Below are 22,961 nucleotides of genomic sequence, written 5' to 3'. Positions count from 1 at the left end.
TCAGACAGGGAATTTTTCCTTGTATGTGAAAACAGCGCGTTTCAATGATCTGTGGTAAAAAGATCATTAGAAATTTAATAAAAACATGATTCTCTGTCACATTGTAGGATTAAAAATAAAAACAGATTTTAAGGATTTAAACCTGCAACGAGTTGAGCCCAAGGGAAGGTATTTTCTTGCTCCTCACGTCACCGCAAATCTAAAAATATATATTTAACTAGGCAAGTCAGTTAAGAACAAATTCTTATTTACAATGACGGCCTCAGTGTTTGAGAATCACAGTTTTTAAAATGTTTAAACTTTGATGTCATTGTGTAGAACTTTATATTAGTTTCTACAAAATGTAGAAATCAAATCAGTCACATGCGCTGAATACAATCAGTGAGACTTTATTGTGATATGCTTACTAACAACCCCTTTCCCAACAATGCAGAACTAAAAAGTAAGACAAATTAGCAAAAACAATTACAAGGAAATAGTAACACAAAATAACAAACCTATATACAAGGAGTACCGGTACCGAGTCAATGAGCGCGGTTACTGTGGATAGTCAGATTAATAGTTTGATTTCCCTAATAATCCTGTTTACATGGACACATCTGAAATCAGGCTACCTGATGACACTGATAAATGCAGAAAATCGGCAATCAAAATAAACGTCCTACCACGGCGAACATGTTATTTTGGTAAGCATATTTGATCAAGTTTGTATGTGAAAATTACTTCTAAGACACATACATTGTTGTTCTGAACACACTTCACTCGTGTTAATAAAGGAGGCTTGCTTAATAAAGGACCATTTGTAATGTAACTGGGACCTTTTGGAGTGCCAACAGAAGAAGATCTTCAAAGGTAAGGCATATATTATATCGCTATTTATGACTTTCGTGTCGCAACTCCCTGGTTGAAAATGATTTGTTATGCATTTGTGTGCTGGGCGCTGTCCTCAGATAATCGCATGGTTTGCTTTCGCCGTAAAGCCTTTTTGAAATCTGACACGGCGGCTGGATTAACAACAAGTTAAGCTATATTTTGATGAATTGCACTTGTGATTTCATGAAAGTTAAATACTTATAGTAATTTAATTTGAATTTGGCGCTCTGCAATTCCACACAAATTTGTCGAAATGGGACGCTAGCGTCCCACTAAACCGCAAGAAGTTAAGGTGTTTACATGTCCTAATAATTTGAAAGATTACTCAGAAAACCAGGTGTTTTAATCGGTGTATGCTTACTTAGATTTTGACCTTACGTCGATTAAGATAAGTAGAGTAAGGTGTTTACATGACTATTGCATAATCTAAAATAATCAGTTTAATATCTCATTATTAGTGTGCATGTAAACATACTCAATGTGCAGAGGTATGAGGTAGTTGAGGTAATATGTACATGTAGGTAGGGGTAAAAGTGACTGGGCAATCAGAATAGATAATAAACAGAGTAGCAGAAGCGTACGTGAAGAGTACGAAAGTCTGTCTATGCGTGAGTGTGTGTTTGGCATCAATATGCATGTGTGTTGTGTGTGCGCGCGCATGTAGTCGAATGTAGTCTGTGTGTGTGTATGTGTGTTGGAGTGTCAGTGTAGTATGTGTGAGTAGAGTCCAGTGAGTGAGCCGGTGCAAGAGAGTCAGTGCAAATAAAAAAGGGGTCAATGCAAATAGTCAGGGTAGCCATTTGATTAGCAGTCTTATGGCTTGGGGTTAGAAAGCTGTTCAGGAGAGTTTTGGTCCCAGACTTGGCGCTCCAGTGCCACTTGCCGTGCGTCAGCAGAGAGAAGAGTCTATGACTTAGATGGCTGGAGTCTGACAATGTTTACGGCCTTCCTCTGACATGGTATAGAGGTCCTGGATGGCAGGGAGCTCGGCCCCAGTGATGTACTGGTCCATATGCACTACCCTCTGTAGCGCCTTACGGTCAGGTGCCAAGCAGTTGCCATACCAAGCGCGATGCAGCCAGTCATGATGCTCTCAATGGTGCAGCTGTATGTTGGCACTGGTATTGTGCAGGATAAAATGAAAATGAGGTTGAAAAGTGGGGGTTGCCCTTTAATATGAACGCTTGACAGAGTTTACAACCCCACGGCAGACAAAGAGACCTTGATAGTGTAATTACACCTTATGTTCACAATTCGTACAATATAATAGTCTGCTGAATTTGATAAACACAGGGAAAACACAGGGTACACTGAGACCACTTAACTCTCCCCATCCCTCATATCCCATCATCTCTCGCCTCTGGGTCAGAGCAATTCATGTTTGTTTAGAGCCAAAAGAGGGTCCAGAATAGCACAGAGGGTTATAGGTTATCACAATGATAAAGCAGCCCAACCTCCTGGCCTGGGGCTCTCAGTTCTCTCAGTCACTGTGCTGTGTCATGTTGAACTCAATGTCGGACACTATCTCGACAGTGAATGAGCAGAGAGGAGCAACTAAATACAGGAGTCCTCCAGAACGTCTTGCACCTTGTGGCATTGTGGTTGTGGAAAAACAGCCTCGAAACAGCCACCCAGCACTGTCATTTTAGTAATTACATAGGCCTCTGAGAACACGACAACACAGAGTGAGAGAAAAAGTCCTCCAGGGTGTGTGAGTAATGGTCTTTGTGTTTGTAAACTATGCCAGTAGGTGCATTTAGTGATTGGAAGAGCAGAAGGATAAAGGTGCAGTAAACTGCAGTTGATAGACCATTGTAGTTGGAGATAACAGCTTTTGAGAGCAGAAAGATCGGAGGACTTGATAGCTCAAGAAGAGGCAACTGAGCCCCCCCTCAAACCTTTGAGGCATTTGTGATGGGGGTCTGCAAGTGGGAACCCACCCACCCTCCCACCCCATCCACAAACCCTCATACAGCGGATAGCAACTCTGGGGATAGAAAGTGTCCCTCTCAAGGGAGACGATATAGACGGCCGTAAGCTTATGGTCCAGTGAATTAAAACCCGGGGAGAATGTGGATAGGCTTTCAGTTTCCCGAGAGCGAGAGAGAGAGTTCATTAGTGCGCCATCATCATAAGGGCTGGATTGGAGCTGGCCTGGCTAATCCAAAGGGATAGATTTCCCCAAAGCTTTAGCTGAGGCTCAGCGTCTTCTGTAGTTAAGTTCCTGAAGCTTGACCTCAGAGTAGAGTTGAGAGCACTCACCTCCTCTCAGCACAGCTCCCCTGAACAAACACACTCAATCACTGAACATAAGGATCACTCTACATTCAATAGGATTAGCTACAACACTCCACTTTGTAAAAGGTAGGCTATCTTTCACATAATCCAATAACAGAGTTTATCACTTTTTGATGAGAAAGAAGAAAATACACATAACTGTGTGGGGGGGCAGGTAGCCTAGCAGTTAAGAGCGCTGGGCCAGCAACCGAAAGGCCGCTGGTTGGAATCCCCAGGCCAACTAGGTGAAAAATCTGACGAGCAAAGCACTTACCCCCATTTGCTCCTGTATGTCGGTCTGCATAAGAGCATCTGCTAAATGACTGAAATGTCATTTGTTGAAATATTGAGGTAACCAGCAGACCTAGAAAACTGGTTGATGAGTCAGTTAGATAGCAAACACTGGCTTTTGCATCATGTCTGAACAACTGAGAACTGTCGATTTCCGCTGGCTCGACTAGCCTACTCCTGTTAGAGAATCACTGGCGTAGACGTTTAGCAGGATCTATTGATTTGGGAGACGTTTAGTAGTTATGACAGGTGTGGCATCAGCAGCAGCAGACAGAACGAAGCAAACTGCTTGTTTAAGCATGTTACCGATTGCCTTACTGCCTCCAGAGGAAGAGATTTCTGACTGTGCGTACATCTAATTGTCTTACTTAGGTGCCATCTGCCAATAATTCCAAAGCTTGGGCAAATAAACATAACAGAGATGTATTGCACTGCACACTCCCTCAGCCTTTCAGCGAGCTAAAATAAATCTGGCTATGAGATTTAAGATTTAAGGGTAACTTGAGGACTCACTGTTTCGGCTGGCTTTGAGCTTGGCCAGTAGTTTCTGAGTGGAGGGCAGGTCTCCGCTCTTGACGGCCTGCAGTAGGTCCTGCTCCTTCCCCATGATGGTCCAAGGTGTGTAAGCGCTTCACTAGCGTCCGTCCAGAGTCCAGGCAGCGGCTTCCTCACAGCGCCATGCTAAGGCACAGCCGTATCAACCTACCTCAGAGTTACTGTCCTCACAAAAACACACACAGCTGACAGGTGAGGGAATGTGAAGCAGTAGAGGGGAGGACACTCACAGCCTGAAATCAGCTGTCTCAACTCCCAGTCCGGTTACGGATGCCAAGTCAAGGGAGGCCTGAGAGACGGAAAATTGATTTTGCTGCTTAAATTTCCTTTCGGTCTTTCCTTTCGGTCTTTATTTGCCAAATATTTTATTGTACAGAGTGTGTCAGAGGTTGGAGTTGTGTGGAGCTACCATTTATGTGCTTGAGGGCCCCGGTGGGTGCTGTGGTCAGAGCACAGAGAAGGCTGGAATGGAGCCACATGAACCAGCAGGCCAGAACCTGAGAACAGAGAAAACGAGAATAACAGTTGGGTTAATAGGCTATATCATAGTCCAGACTCAATACTGGACAAACCACACAGACATGCAAGTATTTCAATGCCCATATGGCTATAGAAGACATGGAGGAGAAACCAAAGCAAGACCGTCAAAAAGCGTGTAACCCCAAGGAAGCTCCAACCCAAAGAACAGCAACAGGGTTTTTACCAAGCTTCAACAAAATTCCACCCGAATGCTACGGGCTTATTCATTTGGAAATTAATCAAAATATTAAACTGTGAAGAAAAAACTATTTGCCACGAAGTCCAGCGTGCCTAGGATCTCTTTTTCATTTTTAACCCGGCTTGCCCTTACAGGAAAAATCAGTGGAGTGCCCTTTATCTCACAGGAAACTAAAACAGTGAGGGAGGGAGTAATATCCTGAAAAACTCTAAGAATCTCCCCACAAAATGAACATCTCACTGACATACATAAATACGCATCGTTGTCACTTCAATTCATGGTGAGCAGTAAATATCTGAGATTAAATGTAGTAGCCTACGCTATCCATCCCCCTCAACAACAACAAGGCTGGTAAACAGTGCAATGTATGAGGGGAAAAAAGTGGTTTAATCACTGCAGTGCATACCAGGACTTTATGGACAAATGGTTCATGAGAGAGCAACTTGCCCATAGAGGATGATGGACATTTTTTTAGAGCCTTTTCAGCAAGTTAGCTGGTGTTATTTACAGTTTTCCCTGAGGCTCTGAGATAAGGTTTTCAATGCTTGACCATGTATCAAATGCAATTTGAATTGGAGGCTACTTAAAATCTTCCAGCCCAATGGCCAAGAACAGTTGAGAGAAATGAGAGCAAGAAGTAGCCTAGTTTAGGAGGGTTTGTTACTTTTTAAACAATTGACCTATAATTATTTCACTTAAGATGGTAGCAGAATTAGATAGAACTTGTGCATGAAAGTACAATAACGCAAACTGTGATGTGTTCACGATCACACTAAACCAGTAAATGGGCAGAGGCGGAGACAATGAATATGATGAGTCTCCTCTCCAGCTCAGTTAGCTACAGTACCATTCATTTCCCCATTAGACAGCTCAGTAAGCGTTATGTCAAAATATGTTCGTTATTCACCAAATACGGAGTTTCGCTGAGAAACTATTGTAATTTACTCCCGTCACGCCCTGTATGTACCTCCAAAAAAGTGAAACTGAAAAAAATATATTGTCTGGAAAGAATGTATTGTTTTTGACCAAGTGTACATGCACCAAATCCACCTCTTCAGCACCTCCAATAAAATCACTCATTACCAATAGTGTGCAACTGCAGCCTGCAATTTTGGGCATTCCTGCAAGTGCACTTTGCTAGCACACGGTGTCACCCCCGCCTCCTGCCTGCTGTGTACCGGAGTCCTCCTTGCTAGCTAGCGGGAGGGACACCAGTGTACTTCGCTCCCGCCTACCCTCAATGTTGTTTCTAAACAGCTACCAGGGTGTTTACAAACACTACAGGAACAAGATCATCCACATGCATTGATCACATTTGTACTAATACTGTTGTACTTTGTTCTAAAGCTTTATCTGTCCCCATTGGCTGCATATTCAGGAAAGCCAAAGTTCCAAAAGATGGGCCTAAAATAGTGTATACGATATCATACAAAAGATTTTGCTGTGAATTATGTGGATGATGTTAAAAATATATATTTGTTTGTCTGATGTTATTAATAAGGAGCATTAATAAGGAGCATCCAGATGCTGCACTTGATTCATTTATGATAAACATGTTTGATAAACATACACATGTTAAGAAACTGACTGTTAGAACTGTTAAGGCTCCATGGATTGATGAGGAATTGAAAAACTGTATGGTTGAAAGAGATGGGGGGAAAGGAGTGGCTATAAATCTGGCTGTATATCTGACTGACTGGCTGACTTACGCCAAATTGAGAAATTGTGACTAAACTTAAAAATAAAAAACTATTCAGAAGCCAAGATCAATGACATAAAGAATGACGGAAGAAAACCTGAGTACTTCAAATGAAATTATGGGAAGACAGACAAATTAAACTCCATCTTTCGTTGAATCAGATGGCATATTCGTCCTTTTTGGACGCCGATTATTATATTGCAATCCACGAGGAAACTGCGTGGCAGGCTGACCACCTGTTACGCAAGTGCAGCGTCAAAAGGAAGTCAAAAGTGCTTTTTTCGGCAATGCGCTTTTGTTAAACCATCACCCGTTTGGTGAAGTTGAAGTAGGCTGTGATTCGATGATAAATTAACAGGCACTGCATTGATTATATGCAACGCAGGACAAGCTAGTTAACCTAGCAATATCATCAACCATGTGTAGTTAACTAGTAATTATGTGAAGATTGATTGTTTTTTACAAAGATAAGTTTAATGCTAGCTAGCAACGTACCTTGGCTCCTTGCAGCCACAAGGTCCTTTTGACGCTGCACTCGGGTAACAGGTAGTCAGCCTGCCACGCAGTTTCCTCATGGATTGCAATGTAATTAGCCATAATTGGCGTCCAAAAAGGCTGACTACCGATTGTTATGAAAACTTGAAATCGGCCCTAATTAATCGGCCATGTCGACCTCTAATATGAAATACAAATGGTATAGAGAGAAATAGTGGACGCGTCATAATTCCTATAATAACTACAACCTAAAACTTCTTAAGGCTAGGGGGCACTATCTTCATGTCCGGATAAAAAGTGTGCCCAAAGTAAACTGCCTGCTACTCAGGCCCAGAAGCTAGGATATGCATATTATTATTTGGATAGAAAACACTGAAGTTTCTAAAACTGTTAAATGATGTCTATGAGTATAACAGAACTTATTTGGCAGGCGAAACCCCAAGGACAAACCATCCAGGAAAAAAAGATTTGAGGTCACTCTCTTTTCAATGGGTTTTCATTGGGAATCTAGAATTATAAGGCAGTTGCTTGCAGTTCCTATCGCTTCCACTAGATGCCAACAGTCTTTAGAAATTGGTTGATGTTTTTCCTTTGAGAAATTAAGAAGTAGGGCTGTCCAGAACGAGGGTCGAGTGAAGTGTACTGTTTGATAGAGGCGCGTGACCTGAAAAGCACGCTCCACATTGTTTTCCTCAGGTATTGAATGCATTTTATTCTGTATTAAATTGTATCGATTATTTACGTTTAAAAATACCTAAAGTTGGATTAGGAAAGTTGTTTGAAATGTTTGGATCAAGTTTACAGGTAACTAATTAGATAATGTGTAGTCATGTTGCGCGAGTTGGAACCGGTGTATTTTCTGAATCATACGCACCAAATAAATGGACATTTTGGATATATAATGACAGAATTTATCGAACAAAAGGACCATTTGTGATGTTTAATGGACATATTGGAGTGCCAACAGAAGAAGATCTTCAAAGGTAAGGTATGAATGATATGTTATTTCTGACTTTAGAATTGTGCCTGGCGGGTTGAATTATGATTTTCATGTGTATGTTTGATGGGGTGCTGTCCTCAGATAATAGCATGTTTTGCTTTCGCCGTAAAGCCTTTTTGAAATCTGACACTGTGGCTGGATTAACAAGAAGTTAATCTTTAAACCGGTGTATAACACTTGTATGATTTATGAATTATTATTATGAGTATTTCTGTTTTTGAATTTGGCGCACTGCTATTTCACCTCTTGACGCTAAGGGTCAGATTTTTTTTAAATAACGTTCCCAAGGTAAACTAACTATTTCTCAGGTCCAGATGGTAGAATATGCATATAATTTACAGATTAGGATAGAAAACACTCCAAAGTTTCCAAAACTGTCAAAATATTGTCTGTGAGTATAACAAAACAGATTTTGCAGGCGAAAACCTGAGGAAATCTAACCCGAACATGATTTTTTTATTTTTAAATCTGTGTTTCATTTCCCGTCTTTCTTCCATTTAAAGGGGTATCAACCAGATTATTTTTCCAATGGCTTCCTCAGGCTGTGACCAGGCTTTAGACATAGTTTCAGGCTTTCATTTTGAAAAATGAGCGAGATTTTTAAAAACTAGTCAGGTGTCCTTTGATTAGTTCCTGCGCGCGAGAGGGGTAGCTCTCCATTTTCTTTCTCTCTTTTATTGAATAGGTTACGGTCCGGTTGAAATATTATCGATTATGTATGTTAAAAACAACCTGAGGATTGATTATAAAAAACATTTGACATGTTTCTACGAACATTACGGATACTTTCTGGAATTTTCGTCGAACGGAACGAGGCTGTAGTTTTCTGAACATAACCCACACCCAAATGGCGTTTTTATGTTATAAATGTAATATTTATCGAACAAAAATAACATTTATTGTGTAACTGGGAGTCCCGTGAGTGCAAACATCCGAAGATTATCAAAGGTAAGTGTAACGGCTGTCTAATGCCTCCTCCTCGGATGAGGAGAAGGAGTAAGGGTCGGACCAAAATGAAGCGTTGTATGTAGACATAATGAATTTAATAAATGAAAGACGAAACACGAAGAACACTTGAATTGATTACAAAATAACAAACGACGTAGACTGACCTGAACAAGAACTTACATAAACACGAAGAACGCATGAAACAGGAACAGACTACCTAAACGAACGAACAAACGAAACAGTCCCGTGTGGTAGACACAGACACAGGAACAATCACCCACAAACAAACAGTGAGAACAGCCTACCTTAATATGGTTCTCAATCAGAGGAAATGTCAAACACCTGCCTCTAATTGAGAACCATATCAGGCAACACATTTAACCCAACATAGAAACACATAACATAGAATGCCCACCCCAACTCACGCCCTGACCAACTAAACACATACAAAAACAACAGCAATCAGGTCTCACGTGACAGTAAGCAATTAATTTTATTGCTTTTCTGACTTTCTTGACCATGCTAATTTGGGGCTAGCTGTTCTAGCATTGATTGATACACTCACAAAAGCTTGGATTGCTTTCGCTGTAAAGCATATTTTCAAAATCTGACACGATAGGTGGATTAACAACAAGCTAAGCTGTGCTTTGGTATATTTCACTTGTGATTGCATGATTATAAATATTTTTAGTAATATTTTGCGCCCTGCAATTCAGCGGTTGTTTAGGAAAATTATCCCGCTAAAGGGATACGTAGCGCAGAGAAGTTAACCTGTCTAGGATGAGGGTGCCGCTAGCGGCACTCCCCCCCCACCCCCACTGAAAAGGCAGAGCCGCGAAATTCAAAAAAAATTTTTTTTTTTAATATTTAACTTTCACACATTAAAGTCCAATACAGCTAATGAAAGACACAGATCTTGTGAATCCAGCCAACATGTCCGATTTTTAAAATGTTTTACAGGGAAGACACAATATGTAAAGATGTACATCTATTACCTAAAAACACATTAGCATAATCCACCATCTTTTATTTGTCCACCAACACCAGTAGCTATCACCAATTCGGCTAAACTAAGATATTTATAGCCCCTAACCAAGAAAAAAACTCATCAGATGACAGTCTGATAACATATTTATGGTATGGGATAGGATTTGTTAGAACAATGTGCATATTTCAGGTAGATGGCATAGGTTACAATTGCACCCACCGTCACAAATGGACTAGAATAACTACATAGAGCAACGTGTTTACCTACTTACTAATCATCAAACATTTCGTAAAAATACACAGCATACACTAATCGAAAGACACAGATCCTGTGAATACAGACAATATTTCAGATTTTCTAAGTGTCTTACAGCGAAAACACAATAAATCGTTATATTAGCATAGCACATAGCACATAGCAGCCCAGCATTGATTCTAGCCAAAGTGAGCGATAACGTCAACATCGCCAAAATATATAATTTTTTTCACTAACCTTCTCAGAATTCTTCAGATGACACCCCTGTAACATCACATTACAACATGCATATACAGTTTGTTCGAAAAGGTGCATATTTAGCCACCAAAATCATGGTTAGACAATGTGAAATGTAGCCCAGCTGGTGAGAAAATGTCCGTGCGCCATATTAGACAGTGATCTACTCTTATACATAAATACTCATAAACGTGACTAAAAAATATAGGGTGGACAGGGATTGATAGACAATTTAATTCTTAATACAATCGCGGAATTACATTTTTTAAATTATCCTTACTTTTCAATACAGTTTGCGCCAAGCGAAGCTACGTCAAAAAACATGGCGTCCTAAGCCACTAACATTTTTCGACAGAAACACGATTTATCATAATAAATTGTTCCTACTTTGAGCTGTTCTTCCATCAGTATCTTGGGCAAAGGATCCTTTCTTGGGTCTAATCGTCTTTTGGTGGAAAGCTGTCCTCTTGCCATGTGGAAATGCCAACTGCGTTCGGGATGAACTGGAAGCGTGCCTAGCTATTCACAGCGTTTCAGAAATAAATGTCCCAAAATCGCACTAAACGGATATAAATTGCTATAAAACGCTTTAAATTAACTACCTTATGATGTTTTTAACTCCTATAACGAGTCTTAACATGACCGGAGAAAGATTACTCCCAACACTAATGCTTGGAACAGGTGCGGGTCGGTGTCCTCCACGCGCATGACGCACCAAGAAAAGACTTGCTAGCTACAGGGTTTTTTAATTTATAGTGCCTGTGAACGCGCAATCGACCCCATTCAAATCGTCATCACGTAAAGGCATCCAGGGGAAGACGTAAGCAGTGTCCGTATACTCATAGCAATAACAGTGCCCTTTTAACTGACTCCAGATCAGGGGCCAACATTTCTGAAATATGACTCCATGTCAGGGAAATTGCTGTAGAATGGGTTCTGTTCCACTTAGAGACAAAATTTAAACTCCTATAGAAACTATAGACTGTTTTCTATCCAATAATAATAATAATATGCATATTGTACGATCAAGAATTTTGTGGGAAGCCGTTTCAAAAATTACACGATTAGCATAAATAGTGACAACAGCGCCCCCAGCCTCAACAGGTTAACGGGATTGGCGCGCAAAGGGATCACTAAGCGGTTTTAACTGGGAATATTGAAGACTCATGTTAAAAGGAACCACCAGCTTTCATATGTTCTCATGTTCTGAGCAAGGAACTTAAACGTTAGCTTTTTTACATGGCACATATTGCACTTTTACTTTCTTCTCCAACACTGTGTTTTTGCATTATTTAAACCAAATTGAACATGTTTCATTATTTATTTGAGACTAAATTTATTTTATTTATGTATTATATTAAGTTCAAATAAAAAAGTGTTCATTCAGTATTGTTGTAATTGTCATTATTACAAATATATATATATTTTTTTTTATAATAATAATTTCTATATATATAAAAAAATTTTTTTTAATATATAAAAAAAAAAAAACGTCCAATTAATCCGTATCGGCTTTTTTTGGTCCTCCAATAATCGGCATCGGCATTGAAAAATCATAATTGGTCGACCTCTAGTGTGGTGTAGCGCAGGGCAGTTCTCTAGGACCTGTACTCTTTTCTATTTTTACCTATGACCTACCACTGGCATTAAGGGGATCCTAATAAAATACCAAATACCAACAGATCTGTGAGAAAACAGTTCTCGACAGACGAGAGGAGGAGGACACTGTCTAGTACCGGTCGCCACCGCCTCCCACTAGCACAGCAGGCGGGAGGCTGGAGTGACACTGTGATAGTTAACTAGCTAGCTAATCAGCGACACCGTGTACTATCTTGCTAGTTAGCACACAGTGTCGACCCCGACTCCTGTGCACTGGATAAAACTTTGCTTGACAAGCGGGGGCAAAGGACACTGTCTACCAATCGTCCCCAACTCCCCCTAGCACAGCAGGCGGGAAGCGATACCATGGACTAGCTAGCTTGATAGTTAGCTCGCTAACTAGCAAGCACACAGTGTTGCTAACTATCACGCTAGTTAGTCCATGGTGTCGCCTCCCGCCGACTGTGCTAGCAGGAGTTGGGGACGATTGGTAGACAGTGTCCTTTGCCCCCGCTTGTCAAGCAAGGTTTTCTCCAGTGCACGTGGTGTCGCTAGCACACAGTGTCGCTCCCGCCTGCTGTGTACCAGTTCTTAGGACTAGCTGGTTAAGCTAGTACACAGTGTCCTTCACTCCCGCCTGCCGAACACCTGCCCTCGCTGTCGGCAGGGGCAAAGGACACCATCTACCGGTGTATGGCTAGCTAGCTACTGTTGCCGCACCTTCTTCTGTGAGTTTATTGGCGGCTGGCATCAAAAATTATTGTGCATTAACCCCACTTACTGTACTGGAGCGCCCCCGCCTCCTGCCTGTCCTACTTCAAAATGTACCAATAGAAGTATAAAGAGGGGTTCCTGCAGATGCAGGAATACCCACGTGCAGGAACGCCCTGAATTGCGTGGAAATTGCACCCTTCTCCTCATTACTGCCATGCACAGGTCAGCTGATACAGCAGGAGTACAGTATCCCAAAAGATCATTGATAAAACATTTATTTAGACCTTTTTTGGAAGTACATACCGGGTGTGAAGGCAGTAAATGACGATAGTTGCTCAGCAAAACTCCATATTTGGTGAGAATAACAAACATATTGACATAACGTTTGCAGAGCTGTCTAATAGAAAAATTAATGGTGGCTAACTGGGCTAGAGTGGCTACTCATCGTAGTCATCATCACCTCCTCTACCCAGTTCAGATCAACCTGGCCAGGAAATTCATGTACAGCAAAGTGTTGCTATGTAAACATACACCGTTTTGAGAAAGTTCACAGTGTGCACAGCAGGATCCCACTAATGAGATGGTGTCTGCACAGCACAGCTCTGCAGTCTGCACTGTTCTTTTGTGTGAACATAACTTGCTACATTACATAACCTGGCAGTGTCAGTACACCACACACCCAAAGAGGTGCACGGGGCGTAAGCAAAGCTGTCATTCCTAATAACAGTGATCATATCTTTCTCCTCTTCCCCCACCAAGACCATTAGCCAGTCTTTTCATGCTTGCTGCATTGCTGGCAAGGGGTCACACAATATGAATGTGTGTTTGAGAGGTTGGAGTGTGTAGCTGGTGATGGGGTGCAACTTTATTCACTGGTCCCAATGGAGAACTACACCATGATGTAGGATTTACATTATGGATCCTTTATTGCCAATAATGTGTTTTTAGAAATAAACCTAGTTAGTTATTGTTCATCCAACTGTAAAATAGTTATTACTCAATTATAAAATGATCCATAAATAAGACACACATTACAAAGCATGGCGCAAATGTGCAATGCAACTTGAACTGGACTGGGTTATTATGAAAATAAGAATGCCGTTAGCTAGTAGCTCTTACAACATATGTAGCAAGCCTATCACTTTTGCTAGCATCTACTTTTCAATCTCGCGGTTGCTTCGTTCACTAAAATAACATGGCTAACTAGCTAGCAAAGCTAAGTAGTGTGCTAGCGACCTTCGGACTGAACTTCTTAACTAGCAACACTAGTTTGGGCCATTCCTGTCTTATCCATAATTATAACGTTTGAATTCACATTTGTCTTACCTTACACAGTGTTGTTGTTGCATGTTAGAAAACGGGAATACATGTGAAGGTGGCAGTTTTCAGAGAGCCCTCCAAGGTCCAAGCAAAAGTAATCGTAGCCTTCCAATAACTCAAGGAAAGTAATTTTGAGTCAGTCTCCCACAGAAAGCGAATCTTAGTACTCCTCTTATGTCCAGTAAACACATAACCTACTCATCACAAATATATGTGAAATATAAAAATACATAAAAGTTTGTAATAATTTGATGCAATATTTTCCAACTCCGCTACATTGTCACTTGCTCCGTCAAATCCAATCCAGAATATGTTCGTCCCTCCCACAGTCCTCTGTCCCCGTTTTCCCCTCCTCCGCTTCCAAAAAGAGTGAGTTGTGCGACCCGACTCGCGCCAGTGCAACTTGAAATGATATGAAGTGAATAATAATAAATAAAAAATACATAACATGCACTACACTAAATTTTAAAGCTAGAATCCCTAGTTGTACATCAATTTTTAATATATACGAATAGATTATTGAAGATAACATAAATGCCTATGAGCTTAGTTCAACTGTTGTACCCCATCAGAACCAAAAATGTGTTTGTAAACAATGTAAATGTATTTAAACAAACTGTATAGCCTCAAAACATGTTTACAACTATAATGTTGATATCATGGCTGGTCAGTCCTTGCATCCATAGCTCTATGAATTTGAGTTACAATTTGGTTACATTTCTCCTGGCCCATCCCTCAGCTTTTTACCAAAATAGAGGACGGCTGACCGCTTTGCTATTGTTTCAATTAAGGACTCTAGCTTTAATTAGGTTTGTAAAATTAAAGATTTGCAAATGGAATAAGAAAACAATTGCACATAAGATGCCATCCCATAACATTTTGCACAGTTGTCAGTGGCAGAAAATGGCCATAACACAGCTTTCCCCAAAAATGTGTACAATTTGTTACAAGTGGTCATTATCTTGCTTTTACAGTGAATTATATAATCTAGCAGCATTCACTAGTCTATTATCAGGATTTCATTCATAACAGACACTGGATATCCATGTATGTATGTAACAATAGCTCAGCAGATCAAAGCTTGACACAAGAATGTGTCACTTTGCCTTTATTGTGGCTTGGAGTAACCTATCCTTGGATAGACACTGGACAAAGAGGCTGCAAGTCAAAGCTCATTTACAAAAAGGTTGGCATGAATGGACTGCTGGCTTCATAATGTGAATGCTTTCATTGTGAGTCCCAGGCAAACCCGACAGTTTCTAATGAGAATAGGCATGGTAGGAAAATGAGAAAGAGGAATGACCGAGAAACTATAGTCTCGGCTCCCTGCACCTGCCTTCACCGAGAAGATAAGGGTTGTTCAAATGATCAAAGAAGGCCCGATCCCACAAACGGACGCTTGGAACACCTGAGCTTGGCTTTCCACCGTCAAAGGCCTTTAATGTTGCTGTGAGACTAATAACAAAGGACGCCACACAACTCCAGCAGCCGCTCCTTCAGAGGGACTACCTCCATGGCAAACATAGGAGTTAACAGCATTTCAAGGAAGGCTTTTCACATGAAAATACAATTGAGTGTCCATCATTTTACTTTTGTTCTCTTGTACAGTGACATTACTTTTCGTGCATGCAGTACCTCCCACAGCCAGCTCTCCATCTGCATGTCTTGGTTGGCATAGAAGCGCAGGGGCAGCATCATAGTAGTGGTCAGAGAAGTCTGCAAAGTTTTTGTGATGAAACCATAGGCAGACAACTCTGGGAAGGTAGGAGATTTGTTCACTTATGCATGAATTGCCTTCTCAGTCAGTTGTGTAACTATTTGCATGCATAGTTTCAGTATAGCACCATCTAGCCTTCAATACATTTACATTTTACATTTTAGTCATTTAGCAGACGCTCTTATCCAGAGTGACTTACAGTAGAGTGCATACATTTTTTATTACATTTTACATACTGAGACAAGGATATCCCTACCGGCCAAACCCTCCCTAACCCGGACGACGCCATGCAATTGTGCGTCGCCCCACGGACCTCCCGGTTGCGGCCGGCTGCGACAGAGCCTGGGCGCGAACCCAGCCCAGCCTGGGCGCGAACCCAGAGACTCTGGTGGCGCAGCTAGCACTGCGATGCAGTGCCCTAGACCACTGCGCCACCCGGGAGGTGTGTAGGATCTTAATTTGATCACCCCAGCAGGAAATTAAATACTTGTGTGTTTGAGATTTAAAAAGGCTTCTGAAGTTTGTAATTTCCACTTTTACATTTCAGACTTGAGTTTCCCTTACAAAAAAAGTATCAACCCCTTCAAAATATGTCATTAATTATAATCCACATTTACTGTTTCTGCAGGATTATGTTAATTAATTATATCTGACACAATCAATATGGAATAACAGTATATGGGGTCTATACCAGGACTATAAACAGAGGATGTCATGGTTTCCCAATAAATCACTTCCATACTGGCCAAGTTGCCATTAGACACTTGGTTGGTTAAACAGTGACCAATAGATGACCAAGGGCAACGCGTGTGTTGATGTGACCTGACCTGGTCACACATGTGCAGGGCGGTCAGAAGCATCAGAGCACCAGTGCTGGGCATGTAGAGCTGACTGTACTTCAGCAGGGGAGACTTCAAAAACCTGTGAAGCATTGACAGTCAACAGTCCTTAGTGACAATAGCAGCCAATAAGGATCTAAAAGTCTCAATTTGACCTGGCAATACGAGTCCCCTTACCTTTCCGTTACATATGTAATAAAATCTGGATGAAGCATTTAAAAGTGCTTAACTGGTGCCTTAAATCCAAAGTATCGAGAGGGCCTGTTTGAGGGGATAAATGTAGTAAGGGGTGAAAACGTTCCATTAAGAACGTCAAAAAGTAAATCAATAGCAAGGGAGCTTACAAAAAGATGAGCATCATCAAGTGAACTGTATGCGTATAGCCCTACCACCACTCACAAGATTCTATCCATTGCACACCGCACCACATTCATAGAAACACAACCACACCATCTTGTGGTAATAAAGTAAATTACAGCTGAGAAGCCTATTCACCAGCAGAAGCGCAAGATCATTGTGCTATCCTTGACCACAGTACTTCAACACACCATTGTATCATGCTGTTCAAATGTACTACTCTTCTTAATGTGGGCTTCACATATGTGACCCTCTCAACTCACCAGTCCCCCTTGTCATGACCAGAGGTGACAGTGAGACCCTGGATAGCATCTGACATCATCACATAGTCACATTCGTTGGACGGAATGAAGATATATCGGACTCTCTGCAGATAGGAAATAGTCAAAGCTTTAAGGAATAGTTGCATAAACAACCACTCAGAGTATGACAAATTCCTAACACTTTAAAATGGACCGGATTCAACACTGTAGCCCAGGGTTTCCCAAACTTGGTCCTCGTGACCCCAAGGGGTGCATGTTTTAGTTTATGCCCTAGCACTTCACAGCTGATTCAAATAATCAACTAATCATCAAGCTTTGATAATTTGAATCAACTGTGTAGTGTTAGGGCAAAAACCAAAACGTGTACCCCTTGAGGTCCAGAGGGCAGAGTTTGGGAAACGCTGCTGTAGCCTGTCCCACAAGTTTTTACCCGTCCCCGTGGGACCTTGGTGAAGCCATCTTTTCTGCAAAGATTTATGGAATTCTTCATAGTATTTGTGGTGAACCCTTAGAAATATGTATTTGTGCCCAAGTCCTCATCAAAGTGCTTGATGATTGCCCCATTGACCCTGGAATAAATAATTTACCATCAGTCTAATACTTAAGTGTTTCCTTAAAAACTATGTGGATTAATATAAGGAAATATTTACAATTGCAACAAACTTGATCTTAGTTATGTCAAATAGCAATAAGAAGTGTAATATTTTTTTGAAGATGGTCGAAGGGGAGCTGCAGCAGCACTACTGACCTGAAGACAAAGTGGTGACTGTCGATGGCGCTGCCTTGTTTGGAGCCTCGAAGGATGCCGCCATTTCCCACCACAGCACAGCGGACACACTGATCAGGCCACCTGCGCTCAAACAGGCGGCTGCTGGACGAGTCGTTGAGCAGGGCCAAAGTGGATCTCACAACTGATCAACAAATAAGTAAAAAGGTGAGAGAACAATGACTTTATATACAGTGTACACGTAGTTTGGTTGAGATGATTAAATAGGGTCCTGAAGGGAATGTTCATACCGTCCTGGGGCAGGCCTTTCCAGCCGTAGGGGGGCATATACGTTGAAATTGCCCCCACTCTGAATGGCTGAAGCTCCCAGCCTACTGCAGCACAGGCACTTTAAAGTTAAAGCATAGTCTGAGGAAGTCGTCCTTCTTCACTGCTTTTCTCAGAGGACACAAACCCTCCCGCTGAGTAGAGACAGACATCACTTGACATTGTACTGTACAAGACGGATATGTGTGCCTTTGTTCTATTAGATGAGAGGCAACTACATCATCTCTGTGCGATTACCTTCTCTTCCCCAGCTGCTGTGGTGTTGTCCCAAAGCTCTTCATCGCAAGCCCAAATGCTATCAAACTCTGTGTCTTGACTGGAAGGGGAAGATAACATGTATTGAAAATGCACAACAAAGAGGTAAATCCACACAAAACCTTGTTAAGTGGACAGAAGCACATCAGACCAATCCAGCGGATTTGTTTAAGTCAGGGATGGGCAACTTTGATGGGGGTGGGGGCCACAAAATCTTGACCTCATGGCTCGCGGGTCTGCGTACCCACATCCATACCCACACATGCAGTCAGAGCTGGCCCTAGCCTTTTGGGGACCCTAAGTGAAATTTGAAGTTAAATTTCAGTACATTTCCTGCAATTCCACACATGTTGCAGTTTTAAAGGAAGTTTGCTGCAAATCTACACATTTTGCCATGGCGGGGAGGGGGGAGAAAAGCTTCCAGTTTTTAATAGGACATCTGACTGAGAGTGACTAACAAAATCACTGGGGGCCACTGGTAGGTAATTCAACCATGATTACTGCAAGTTTAAATAGCTGGGTGCAAACCTGGCTGCAAAATGAGCTTACAATAAATAAATAAAAAATAGCTGACATGGGCTAATTGAGTGACGTGAGAAAAACTGCTGATGCACAACCTAATTTCAAATTTCCACTTGATGTATTCTACTATTTTAACTCTCAGTATGTTGAGACCCAGGCCCCCCCACCCCACCCCCCAAAAAATATATATTTGATTTAAGTCTTTGGAACTTGATCTACGGCATGTGGGCTGTCAGATACCCATCCTTGGTTTAATGAATACATGAAGATTTTAACAGATATTTTAAGGTACCAGAAATTCAGCCCATCAAAACATTTCCTAACATGCATTTTACAAGGTCCTTTCCTTGGAACAGAGGAAAACAAGTGACAAGACTCCTGACCTCAATTCAGAGGAGAGTTCAAATTACTGCCATAAAAGTGTTGTAGTTGTGATAATTACTGCTGTCAGTTGTGTAATCAGCATATTACATTTACATGCACAATTTAAAAACCAGAGCACAATGTCTAAACTGTAATGTAGACCGTTAATTTAGGACATGTCTGAACAGGAATAAAAATGAGGTCAGTTGTGGGATATAGAGCACGAATGCGTTAGACACATTAGCCGAGTCAGTAGCTTTACCATTAACCACAAATTCAGATCTTGACAAAATGGCAAGCATAAATTTGAAGACACCAGCAACACTGGAACCTCAAACAATCTCTCATTTAGTAAAACATTTGAGCTTCAACTTTCAGCAACAAAACTGAAGGTGGAGTCTTATGAATGGGAAACAGATTATTACAAACTCCCCCCAAAAATGCATCAATTTGATAAATGTAATCTCATCTGCCAAAATCGAACCATTCCACAAGAAAACACAAGAAAACTACAGTAGCAGTAGGTTGAGTGTGTCAACGTCTCAGTTGAACGCAACAGGTCATAGAACTGTCAGGGTTGATGGATTACAGGGATGACGATACAGGTAGTTGATTTGCATGGATTTCATTTTTTTGGACAATGGTTTCCCAATTCACTAAGTAGCCTAGATTACATTCTACCAACGTATACAAATATTTGATGTTGGTGTTATATATATTTTTAAAACGCTGAATATTCACCTGTTCGCAAGTTTGCCGTGGAAGAAGTCCAGGTCATAGTATTGTCCATACATAATCGTGGTTATAGTAACACTTACACATAAAACCCCCACTAGGAAGACACACTTCCTCCAAGAAATCGTCATATTTCCCAACTAGAGAAAAGAATATCTCGTGCTGTTTGAGTAAAAAAAAAAATTGAGTTTAACTTTCTGTCACAAGTCATTTACTGCTCTAAATCCCAGGTGAGTCAGTTGGGTGAACAAGGTCTATATCAGTAATGCTCCACGTGTTGTGCACAACAAGAGCAAAACAATTTTCCTCTGCGTCTTTTTTCGGTCAGACTATGATCTGTCCCGCAGAGTATGATTGTGTTGTCTCTGTCCTGTTTTTTATTTGTAGCTGTCAATATAAGGACACATGGCGAGACCCAGATGCAGACACAGGAGGCAGAAGGTTCGAGTCTCTGATATTTATTAAACAACAAGAGGCAGGTCGAGTACAGGTCAAAGTTCATTTACCAGGTCAGAGTTAAAAACGGTACAGGGAGGCAGGCAGGCTGAATGTTCAGGCAGGCGGGCTCAGAGTCAGGGCAAGCAAAAAGTCAAAACCAGGAGCACAGAAAAAAATACACTGGTTGCCTTGACAAGACAATGGCAAAAGACAGGACCCTTGCTCCTTCTAATGATTCCATCTAATGACTGAACTGGTATTATCCCATAACTATTTTGTCTTTGAGTCAGACTTTTTCCTTCAATTCGGGGTGTAGCCGTGTAGCCCCCCCCCCGAACCCCCCCCCCCCCCCTGGCAGTTTACTGGCAGTTTAAAGAGGTGTGGCCATAATTAGGGAAATTTGGGCTGGCTTGCCTTTCAATGATTCTTTATAACCTCTACCTTTAAAACTTGCTTAAACTTGATTACATGATTAGAGTACAATTTGAAGAGATCATAGTGTACATGTCATGCATTACATGTTCATTACAGGTGCCATTTTAACTAGGATTTTAAGGCCTTGTCTTTGGAGTTATGAAATCATAGCTAGTGCCATATAAGAATTCTCATAAATTCAGATTCATTACGTTACTTAAGCTGCGTTTAGAAAGAATGCTCAATTCTGATCTTTTTTAAACTCATTGGTATTTGGACTAAACAGATCTGCTCTGAAAAAGACCTGATGTGAAAAGATATGATGTGATTGGTCAAAATACAATTTAGTGGACAAATGTTCAGAATTGGGCTGTCTGTGTAAACACATCCTTTGTGTTCTAGAAATGACAGAGTGGGATGGATATAGGGGAGGAAGTAATTACATGGATTTCTCAGTCCATCTGCAAATCTTTTTCCAGGATGACAGAATAGGATTGGGTTTTAATTGGTCTCCAGCTGATAACAGGACCCTTCAACCAGTAGAGCCCATTTTCCCTTCCTTGACTAGATAAATAACCAACGGCCAGGGGGAGCACTGAGAGACCAACAGCTGATGTCAAGGTGATTCCTGTCCAGACCAGAAGAATGCAGCACAGATCAGAATGGGAACTCTGCTGCATACCAGAATTAATTTCATGCAGAGATGGGAATGAGTGGTGTTCCCATAGAAATTTAATTTGAAGACGCACTCCAGCCATTTTTGAACGTTTCCTATTCTAAAACAATATTCCATGTATAAATACAATAATGTTTAGTATTGGAATCCGTAGCGTTGAAACTGCCATGTTCATTTGCAATATTACAACAACAAAGATGTTACTTCAGACAATGAACACTGGGTTTTTTCGGCAGACATCACTGCACGAGAAATAGCACAGCAGAGCGTGTTCTCTGATTTAGTTTTTTACCTTGATGTAGGAGCTCCTCTGCCGTTTGAAGCTCCAATGCAGTCGTTTTTATCTCAATATCAAATAATTTCTGGGTAACAATTAAGTCCATTTCTGTGTTTGTTTTCAATTAAATGGTCAAAAATTGAGAAAAAAATTGCTTCATAGCAAAGGGCAATTTCTCAAACAAGAATTTTGCTAGGACTGTCTGTGAGTGGGGAGAGGAAAACTGAAAATTAGCTGTTATTGACAGAGAGGTTTGGAACTCTTTTTTTATTGGTCTATTAACTAATTTATTGCATGTTGACGTCACAATGGAAGGCCAAAACTCCCTCCCACCAAAACAGGCTGAAATTTCAGGTAGTCTTTTCATACTACACTAAAAGTGCATTATCATAATTTTCACAATTTTGCAGTATTATTCCAACCTCAGAGTGTGCAAAAATACACTCACCGGTCAGTTTATTAGGTATACCACTCCATTCACGAAAATGGATCGCTCCTACAGACAGTGAGTCACGTGACCATAGCTTGTTATATAAAGCAGGCAGACAAGAATTGAGGCATTCAGTTACTGTTGGATTGAACAATAGAATGTGCAAAGTCAGTGACCTAATCGACTTTGAGCGTGGTATGCCAGGCGCACCGGATCCAGTATCTCAGAAACGGCCACTCTACTGGGCTTTTCACGCACGATCGTGTCTAAGGTTCACCAAGAATGTTGCGACAAACCAAAAACCTCCAGTCAGTGGCAATCCTGTGGGTGAAAACAGCTCGTTGATGAGAAAGGTTGAAGGAGAATGGCAAGAATCGTGCAAGCTAACAAACGGGCCACAAACGGACAAATAACGCTGCAGTACAACAGTGCTATGCAGAACTGGATCTCGGAACGCACAACTCGTAGATCCTTGTCAAGAATGGGCTATTGCAGCAGACGACCACAGAGGGCTCCACTCCTAACAGCTAAAAAGAAGAAGAAGCGGCTCCAGTGGGCACATGATCACCAACACTGGACAATTGAAAAGTGGAAAAACATTGCCTGTAACATGGCAGCGAAATCAGTTTACTTGAGTGGCCTGCTCAGTCCC

At 41.2% G+C, this 22,961-nt stretch overlaps 1 protein-coding gene and 1 pseudogene across 4 annotated transcripts in view; both read right to left on the bottom strand.

The window, feature by feature from the left end:
- The window catches only part of LOC129825488 (caskin-2-like), a 96,325-nt gene extending 82,019 nt beyond the window's left edge, over positions 1-14,306 (bottom strand). For 3 of the 4 annotated variants that reach the window (XM_055885630.1, XM_055885655.1, XM_055885647.1), the window contains exons 1-2: positions 13,976-14,306; positions 3,955-4,493 (exon numbers count right to left, since the gene is read on the bottom strand). In XM_055885630.1, coding sequence (XP_055741605.1) covers positions 3,955-4,048 — 94 coding nt within the window. In that variant the 5' untranslated portion in view covers positions 4,049-4,493; positions 13,976-14,306. The remainder of the gene's footprint in view (positions 1-3,954; positions 4,494-13,975) is intronic. The other variant, XM_055885638.1, reaches the window with a different exon arrangement.
- Positions 14,307-15,383: 1,077 nt separating this feature from the next.
- LOC129867351 (alpha-N-acetylgalactosaminide alpha-2,6-sialyltransferase 2-like) lies at positions 15,384-20,411 on the bottom strand (annotated as a pseudogene).
- Between the last annotated feature and the right edge of the window lie 2,550 nt (positions 20,412-22,961).

This window comes from Salvelinus fontinalis, chromosome 2, assembly GCF_029448725.1.
Source record: "Salvelinus fontinalis isolate EN_2023a chromosome 2, ASM2944872v1, whole genome shotgun sequence".
In the NCBI taxonomy this organism is placed as follows: Eukaryota; Metazoa; Chordata; class Actinopteri; order Salmoniformes; family Salmonidae; genus Salvelinus; species Salvelinus fontinalis.
This window is presented reverse-complemented; position numbering and strand designations above follow the sequence as displayed.